A 10267-nucleotide genomic window follows, 5' to 3' on the forward strand; every position below is an offset into this window, starting at 1 on the left:
AATATTATTCCTAATTTTTTTCAGAAATTTCCGTTTCCGTTGTAAATGGAAGACTTCGACACACTGGTGGGACACACACAGTAAATACTTTGAAAACATTTTACACAAATAATATTATACAGTRATCTCCGGCCTAGTCACTGTTATTTTTCTGTGGATTGTATCTCCAAATTATTTCAAGAAAATCCTCCTACTGGAAAATTTTCCAAAGATTATCTAAAATACTTTGGGGAAAAAAGTAGCTTGGGAAGTTGCAATAGCTGGACTCAATGCTACTAATCACACCACTTTACAGTGAAAACYAAGTCTGAAGCTTTAGTAACTCGAGCCAAAATCTTAAACTCTGGTCACCATCTCTGAACAATGACGTYAAAAAAAGATTGATAAACAGAAAGGAAGAACTTTAAGCAACTCAGTCGTAAGAAACTGTGAAGCTTTGCAGGGTGAAAAGAATCACATGCAACATGTTTCTGTCACCTTCCTGTCAAAACCTCAGCTCAGAGTCTGAACTTCAGCATAAGTGATGTGTGAGATCAACTGTTACATTGCAACAGTCAGCCTTCAATCTGCTAAATTTGTGCCATTAAAGCCTACAGGATGTTATTCTGATCCTCAGAAAAGAAGCTCAGTGAAATCGATTCTCAGATGATCTAAAATGCCACAGAGGGTTTTTCACACCATCACCTGGAGCTGAGCCGTCTTTTCCTGCGATGCAGCTTTAAATGTGGTGAGCTGAAGCCATTAAGGGTCAAAACAGCTCGGTTAGTGGCACACTCTGCATATGCTTAACCTTTTCCTGCAATTTCAGGTTGACCAGGTAGGTCACCTGAAACGGGAAGAGTCTGCACACTTGATTGACACGTACTTGATACTCTGCTCCACTTCAGTACACATAAATAAACCAGTAGCTTCACAAGCTCACATGTAAAAACAACTTTCATTTGATCAGGCAATGGAAAATAAATAATAAAGAAACTGACAAAAACAATAGGTTGAATACCTTTGTAAAAATAAACTGCAACAAATCTTCTTTCAAATGGTTCAAAAATAGCAATTAGGAATTCTAAATATAATGTAAAATAAATAAAGCATGTCATTGCTCAGAGAACAAAGTATAGAATTAGACCAGTAGATCTGTCCTTATGGATCGGGCACCTTGTCAACAATATCAGATCTAGAACTTTTTTCAATATCAGCACAGATACAGATATTGATATCTGATGGGTGCATCTCGAAATATTTTGAACTGTTATTAAAATTATGATTGAGTTGTTTTCTGACATGAGGGAATTTTAAAATTACTTCTAGGCAGAAATGTGTTTTYTCCAATTATACCACTTAAACTCTGCAGAAGTGGCAGCGCTTGATTTAAAATAAAATACCTGCACAACCGAACATATCATCAGCGATATTCTTTATAACAGGGGTGTCAAACTCCAGTCCTGAAGGGCCGCTGTCCTGCAGTTTTTTGATGTGTCACAGGTACAAAACACCTGAATMAAATGGCTTAATTACCTCCTTCTTGTGTAAATCAKKTCTCCAGAGCCTTGTTAGTGACCTAATTATTCTATTCAGGTGTGGTGCAGCAGAGGACCCCGGCCCTCGAGGACTGGAGTTTGACACCCCTGCTTTATAATATTGGAGAGATGAGAATGACGTCATCATTTCTTGATATTGGGCCAATCAATAGTAAACACCAACTGAATGAAATACCTACACTGAAAAAAAGGTCAGGAGTGAAAACATAAATATGTAATTAATACAATGAAACCCATTTATACACCCAAGTGAAAACATTGTGTGGACAAGCCAGGCACAAGTGTATGCAAATATGCAGATGAACACTGAAGTGACGACAACAGGGTTTCGGTGTGTGTGCACAAACACGGCGGCACTCTGAGGACTGGAGAGGCGCCACGCTCGCTGGCGAGTGTGACGGATGACTCCATCTACTGCGTTTACACGCCGCAAAGGCCGGAGGGTGTGTGTGAGCGGAGTGTCRTCCTGAAGCTGTACCCAGCGATTAAACAGGAAGGATGGATGTCGCGTGGGGACAAAAACAACACACCTGCTACTGCATCTTTTCAAACGCAAACACAAACCAAATATGGCAGGACAGGGAATCTTAAAGCAGAATGCAGTCTGTTTCGCTCTCACACAGAGCCTGTGATTACAATGCAGTGCAAATATACATGCCAGGAAGTGTCTGAGTGTGGAGTTTTATCATCTGAATGCCAGCAGTGTGGATAAAAACCAATAAGCGCTCCTGCCTGGATGTATTTTACTGTGTTTACTAGCATTACATCTATATTTTTCCATCTGTATCTTATATACTGTAGGCACTTCAGATCTGCCTCGGTGATACACTCCATCTGTGAGGTCTCTACACACACAAGATGTCTACTGGCTAGTMTGAACATCGGAGAGCATAAAAATGTATACAGCACCCTGGAAACTTATTTTCATTCTTTAAAAAGTATGGCATGGATTTTAGGGCTGAAACATCTAATCAGATTAATCACGATTATTTGATTATTAAGATTATCATCAACTAATGTAGTAACCATTAACTAGAGTATAGAGGCTCAAAAAAAGTCAATTTCCTGAAAGAACACCACATTCCAAGCTGAAATAAGTAAAAATTGTACCAACATTATAAACATTTTGGACTTAAGATAAAAAAAAGAAAAAATAAATACAACTTTTTTAATAAATCCATAAATCCGTCCAAACCAGAACCTGATGTGTTTTGGCGAGTTCAAATTATTTTACCTTTTATGGTCCAATTACTGATCAGTTAATAGAAAGTGGTAGTMAACAGATCAGCTCTACACAGTATTGATGTTAAGTCAAGCAACAGAAAAGCTCCAGACCTTTTCACATCATGTTAAAAGTTCATCCTTTGCTACAAATGATCAAACGTTCATTAAAGCAATGTTTTTACTGGAGTTTAGGCTTTAAATGTTCTTATAAATGACTTGAATTGTGTGTTTATTTTCATTTTACTTGTATATCTGCAAAATGTTCATTTGACAATCACTTTTTTGATTAATGACCAAGTAATTGGTTAATCAAATCAATTTCTTGATTAATCAACTATTTGATCAATCAATTATTCAATTAATCATCAGAGTAGTTGCTTACTAAAGTAATTGGTAGCTGCAGCCCTAAAATGAAGCAACTATATCATTGGTGTCAGTGCAAAGAAAGGAAATAATCCAACACTATTCTGCAGCTGTTCAGTAAACATGCAGAAACTTCCATGACACCATAATTTTACATAATTTAATGCTAAAGGAGGGAATTGTTATAGAGGTGAAGATGTGAGGAGGCAGCAAGATCATCACTGAGAAAAACACTGAATTAGTAAAAGAGGGACCCTGTGAAAAACATTCCAGAACTGGCTGGCAGACACTGAGCTGTACTCACCCCTCATGATGTGCCGCACTACTTTGACTGAGCCTCCTCTTATATTAAGAATCTGATGAACCCGCTGCTGCAGCTRGAAGAAAGAAAAAACAAAAACAAAWTTATTGTTAAGGACTTTAAAAAAAATGGATCTGTTTTCTGAGTTAAGCTGCTTTAGSCTCTGCAGCTTGCTTGGCACAGAAAAAAATTACAGTAACTTCCAGGTCTGTCTATTTATTATTTAGTGCCTTCACTGACTAGCTGTTAGCATAAAAGCTAGTGTCGCTAACGGTCCGACATTCAATATCTGTTGAGACATTAGCATCTCCCTCACTGGAAATCTTCAGAAGCCATATCAAAACATTAAAGTATTGACGTGCAATACTGGTAATATAGAAATACTGGTTATTTAGTTTTTATAAATGTAAATAAAGTGACCCTGACTTCCTACATTTTGTTTACATGCTTTAGTTCTCCATTAACTTCCTGTCTAACATGCACTGAAAAAAAATTCTATATCCATTGGTAAAAATGATCATAGGCTATAAAAATCATAATAGGATCTAGGCCTGTCACGATAAAACATTTTGCTGAGCGATTGTCTAAAAAATAATTGCGATAAACGATAATATTGTTTCAAGACCTTTTGACACTGATTTAATGGAAATGACGTAATAATGCATGTAATTTCCTGCCATAGATAGATACACTTTATTTTCAAAAGAACACATAACACTGGAACTGATAAACTAAATAAATAAAACCAGAAACAAAAATAAAACGTATTCTCAGTCTCCATTAACAAAAAACGTACTTGAATAAAAAGTAAACAACATAAAGCCAAAGTGGAAATAAATACTGCATTCAACCAAAAGAGTGAAGATTATGAAGTCTGTATAGTTCCCTAATATATTATGGCTACTGAAATGCCTGTTACTCACTCCATTACATTGTACAAAAGCATGTTCAACTCCTTCTATTTCTCCACAATGTGGATAAGCCCCTGATGGATGTTTCCCTTTAACATTTAAACCACTGTTTTGACTTGTGTGCCCATTCCTCAGCCTAGTTATCTTTCCTCTTGCCTCTTCATTATAACATTACTTCTTACAATTGCCTCTTTTTGTATTTATGCCTTATTTCTGTTCTCCTTGATAGGACCATAAGTTTAATTTCATTTGCCTGGACTGCGTCTCCAGCCAACCTATCTGCTTTTTCATTACACTTGATTCCTATACCAGTTGAACTTATTTTTCTTTGTTGTTGTTTTATGCTATAAATAAAAGAACTAACTTCATCTAAAAGATCTTGATGACTAGCTGATTTTCCACTTTGAAAACTAGCTAAGCAAGACATTGACTTTAAGCAAATAATTCATTTACTGGGTTAGATCTTTGCCTATAGSAACAACAAAAATGAAGCTTAATCGCAGCGCTTTACGACATAGAAAGCAGTTTACGACAAAATGTGAAGACACAGTGGCGCTTTACGACAGGCATGTTTCTAAATAGAGAAGATGATCACATAATGCAGTAGTTCATACTACACGACTTTTTGCCCCTATTTTCCCCTTATGACAATCTTAGAACGTTGGCCGATCTAAGACTGTCGCTGGTGATTTTGTAACCGATCATCCTGCAGTGTGTGGCGTTACGGTGGATTGTCGTTGCCACTTCGATCTAAATCAGGGGTTTTCCCGTTAATGCGGAATGTGACAGGTAGCCAATCATCAATCAAATTGCTCTCAGTTGATGAACCCGGTAAGTTTTCAGTTGTTCTTCGTTAACGTGACATAAATAGTTACTAATAAAATAATTAGCATTAAGAAAATCTAAAAGATGTTGTGGACATTCAATTAATGAGTCACCTTAAAGTTCTTTGATGGTTGTAAAATAGCTATGAAGTTTGATTCTGGGAGGAAAAAGTGGAAAATGTTTTATAGGTTGCTTTTAGCCAAAACAAAAAACAACACCCTTGGGACTCGCACGAGTCACTAAAACCAACCTGGTTCAGTAACAAGTGCAAGTTRTAATAAAGAGAAAGAGCGACCGTTAACAGGTGACCTCTGTGAAGCTAGCTGGTTGCTAGCTGCTCAATCTGGCTAATTCACAGGGTGAAGAAGGTGGGACATCTGGAAGGAGGTCGTTAGAAACCAGGCTAGTCTTTCTCGATGCTTAAATAGAGTTTACTCAGTTCTGAACAGGGTAAAATCCCATCAGATTTAGAAAACTCAATTCACCCGTTAGATGGAGAGCTGGCTGCACATCTCCCTCCTCTGAGAAGAGGAAGTAGAGTGAGAGAGAAGGGGAGGGAGGTGTTGCGCAACACCAGTGTGGCACCATTTAAAGTAACAAAAGCCATCTTTACAGTGATATGAAATTTATTTCCAAAAGCACAGTTAAAATAAGGAAACAAATGCCCAACCTTACTTTTTTATGTTAATTATATAATATTAATCCAGCTGACACTCAGTATTAAGTGTTTTTTATTACATATACTTTAAGTTCTCATTTCAGCTATAAATTGTTCCAATGGACCAAAATCTTGTTCCTTGAACAGATTAGGATKCGTCAATGTGCTAAAACAAAACATGTTCAATAAATGTTTGTGTTGAACATTAGATTTCTTAGAAATCTAAGAAATTATTCTTAGATTTCTTAGGCAATATAAGAATGATTTTTTTTGTGTGCATAAAATCATTCTTAGGTAAAGAGATTTCAGTTTGCTCAGTTCTGCTTATTTTGAGCTCCTTTCAGATTGAGCTGCTTTAGGGCCTCCTGTCACTTAAAATCCAAATAAGCTACCGGTCACCCTGCTGTCTCCCAACTCACTGTTTACACTTGCACCTGAAAATGGTTGCAAACAGATGTGCAACTATACAACTGTACATCTTTGAAAAGCAGATGTACAAGAAGGTACATCTGGTTGGTTGTGCAGGAACCAATAAGAATTCAGCAAATGGTTTCTAGATAAGTCAGCCACAAAACATTTGTCTTTTCAGTTGTAAAATGCAGTAAAACCAGCTGGAGCTCAGCTGGGGTTGGTAAGCAGCAGCAGTGGGCACTGGCCCACAGGTTGTGACTCAACAATACGGACACTTTTGAAACAGCTCATTTTCAAACACCAATAAACATCAACTCATTGCTAAAAACCAGATGAATAGTTTTTTTTAAAGTGCTGAGCTGCTTTTATAAGCAGTCGAGACTCAAATAACATAAGAATCTAAATATTTAAGCAATGTGTACCATCTTTTTGCATGTGTCATTTGCATCTCCTGACACAAAGTGAGCAGAACTGCTTCTTCAATTTCACTTCAATGACTCGCACCAACTGATCAATAGAACTAATAAAAACACGGAGGCTTGGTCAATATCAGACCAACTGTTGGTCTAATAAAGAAGAATTAAAGAACTTAATGATATTTACTTTAAAAAGCATAAAATGAACAGGATCAATGTAAAAAAAAAAGAATACAAAATGTTTCATAAACAAAAGTAGCCATCAATAAGTTCAGTTAGCTCTGATTAGGTGTGAGATGTGTGAGCTAATTGAGTAAAACAACCATACAAACAATCTGATGGCTGTCCAGTTCCACAGGCCGCGTGATTGAAAGCCTTAATGATAATTGATTGGTGAGAAAACCCATTTAAAAAGCCAGATAGTGAGAGTGTGTGTGTGTGTGTGTGTGTGTACCTGTGAGACCCCTGAGCTGCTGATCTCCACCATAATATAGCAGAGCAGCTGCAGAACAAACAGTCCAGCGTCTAGACGGCGAAGGTAGAACTCATCCTCCATGCCRTCGTCCAGGATCTCCCCCCGACGGACCATCTCCTGGAGTAATTTAGATGTGGTTTACAAGCCTTTTCCACAAATCCATTTATCACAGTTTAACAGATGCAGAATCAATAGATTTCACAGAAAAATACCAAAAAAAAAGGACCTGACTAAAGTGAATCGGCATCCTTGCATAGTTATTCATCTCAACAGTGCTGTCAGCATGCCAATAGCACAATGCTGCCAATAAGCGTGCAGTCCACATTAATCATCATTAGAGACTAAAAAGTAAACCTGAGAATGGAGAGGCTGAGACCTGCTTGAATGGCACAGCAGCTGTCAGACGGCTAAAGGGACAGTAGCATAGGTTTTCCAGGCACACAGAATCCTTTAGTAGCACAATCAACCAACTGCRTTACCTTCAGTTATAAAAATTTTAAGTCATAAAATATGACTTCATCAATTTGTGCAAGTTTTTATTATTATTTCTATTATTAACATGGATTTATCCAGGAAAATCCAGTTGAGATTAAAGATATCTTTTATAAGAGAATACTAGCCAAGACTTAGAAGACTGTGAGGYATAAAGCTGCTGACAAAAATGCAATTATCGTGACTAATTAATGACAAAACATACAAAACAAATAATAAATTTCATGATGTCACCAATAATTTGAACAATTATAGATTTAAATCAGTGTGATTCCACAGATTGGTCCTTATTTAGGATCTTTCTCAATCTTGTGAATTATGTCAGAGTATGAATCAAACCAAAACAATCACCTTTTTTCTTTTATTCTTTTTAAYAATGTTCTTAGAGTAAACAAAGATCATGCAATTAAAATGCCAGTTCTCAAAGAAGCATCTCCATAACCCATGACGTTTAGAATAAAAATKTATTACAACGATGCCACTAAACATAATCAAAAACATCAGAGGGCTCCTTCATAAATAATGAATTCATTCTTAAATAGATCTGATGTTTTCACAGTGCARATGTTCTGGTACAAAAACAGCAATAATATTCTGGAGAGAAAAAGTCTTTCTTCCTTTTTTTGTGGTTCTTCTTTTCTTATGAAGACGCACCGATCCGATATTGATACCAATATCTGTATCAGTCCTGATAATGTTTTTACCTGTTAGCTTGTGAAGTTATAGATTTATTTCAGTGAGCTGTACTGGTGAGGAGTTATCACATAAATTTATAATTCAGAACATTTATGTCTGTGTTTAAAAAAAGAAGCGTTTGAAGTCAATTTCTGCCCTGATTTTCTGTATCGGATTAGCATCGTCTTATATTAAACCTCAGACATCGGTATCAGAAGAGAAAAAAGTGGATTGTGCATCTTTATGAGATACTGTATAATCCAGCATATTATGATCTTTGAGGGGACGATAATGAAAACGGTAAAACTCTAAGAGGAACACATTTGTTCAGCTGGGAGATGCATATTTTGCATATTTGTTGGGTTTGTGTTTAAAAAATTAATTTCTGAATCATTTTATTCTAACTAACCCACTCTGAACAAGTCCGTAAAATAAAAAGTGTCAGCTTCTTTTAATTATTAGTAAAACAATGGAAACAATTACAGCAAAAACTGTTAATAAGGYCAATAAATGAGAGACATTCATCTTGTTTTACTTCCTCTGGGTACAGAGTTCTGTTTTATGACAAAGAGCACCGATATCGTTTGTAAAATAGTTCCACATCTGTGCCTGGTGGCCTGATAAGGATGCACACAAAATGAATTAATGCCATGTTAACATAAAATTGCTTTCTTTTCTCATCCGTTAGAAACACTCGGGTCCATCTCAGTAGTTTGTGGCAAAATTGGAAAACTAACACTGATTTTTAAATCAGTGCTTTTAAGCAGATAAGGAATAACGCATCCATGTAATCACTGAGGGAGATGAACAGACCAGACACGAACACATGCTCTGGTCAGTTTCTTTCAACATTTCTCAGAAAAAAAATCTACATGAATGGATGCATTTTCTGATTATCACTTTGAATAATTTAATCTTTCATTTTTATTATTGCACTCTCAGCTGCAAACAAATGGACACTGTATTAAGAACATAACATCGATCAAGGATTAAAGAAAATTTAATTAAATGAAACGGGAAAAAATTMTTTTGAGAAACTTATGTTGAATATGGTAAAGAAAACAAGTTTTCTGGAAAAAAGAAGAGATTTTTAGGAGTAAATCATTATGATTCTTTTTTCCAGCCAGACGTTACACACACAATCAACTGGTTAAGGATCACATGATTTTTTTTTATATGGGGATGTCAAACAATGTGGTAATTTGCAAAACATGTTATAAAACTATTGCCACAAAAGCTTTTACCACAAATATATTCCCCCCCCTAATCAGACTACTTTTTTTACATGCCATTCATAGCCGCGGTAGAATTAGTCCGTTAAAGTGAAACCTGGAGACGTAGGTAGGATTAATTTATTGCTATGCAATGGGAAAAATAACTCAAAACTACTCATTCTTTTCTTTTTTTGTTTTCGCATACGGCGCCATCCAGGGGATATGGGGAAATTTTTTTGTTTTGCGTTCCCTCGCAATAATCTACTGATCAGTTCATGCGGCATAATTGATACTGTAAGCCTCTTGCGGTGGCCGCCGTACTTTCTGCTTTAATACAAGCTTATGTAAGGTTTTTCCATGAATGTTAAAATCTCGTTGTAAAATATCTGACGTTTATATATTTTCCTTTAGTATAGAAATGCACCACAAACCTAYGATATAAACAGAAACTTTCCGTAAGTAGGAAAGAAATAAAAATACATCTAAACTATTTGGACTGTTTCTGAGTTATTATCGCGGGGTAATCAGTCATCTGACCGTTTTGATTGTGTCTCTATTGTGTTCTTAACAGACATAAACATGCAGTAAATAAATTGATTTTCAATAATTTTTTGTAAACACGTTTTATCGTTATAAAACACAGCAAACTAATGGTGGTAGAGGGCCTCACTGGGTTAACTTGGGGAATCTCATCTGTCCTTGTATCAATCAATTCCAAATCTCTTATTTGTTCTGTCACAATCATCGATTTATTAAATTGTTAT

General features: G+C 36.1%; 1 protein-coding gene across 1 annotated transcript in view; it reads right to left on the bottom strand.

Annotated features, from left to right (window-relative positions):
- Nucleotides 1-10267, bottom strand: part of ctnnbl1 (catenin, beta like 1) — an 87020-nt gene that overhangs the window by 11077 nt on the left and 65676 nt on the right. The window contains exons 12-13 of the mRNA XM_017305639.1: nucleotides 7102-7239; nucleotides 3430-3502 (exon numbers count right to left, since the gene is read on the bottom strand). Of these exons, the coding sequence (XP_017161128.1) occupies nucleotides 3430-3502; nucleotides 7102-7239 (211 nt within the window). The remainder of the gene's footprint in view (nucleotides 1-3429; nucleotides 3503-7101; nucleotides 7240-10267) is intronic.

Source organism: Poecilia reticulata, linkage group LG7 (genome assembly GCF_000633615.1).
Source record: "Poecilia reticulata strain Guanapo linkage group LG7, Guppy_female_1.0+MT, whole genome shotgun sequence".
Classification (NCBI taxonomy): domain Eukaryota; kingdom Metazoa; phylum Chordata; class Actinopteri; order Cyprinodontiformes; family Poeciliidae; genus Poecilia; species Poecilia reticulata.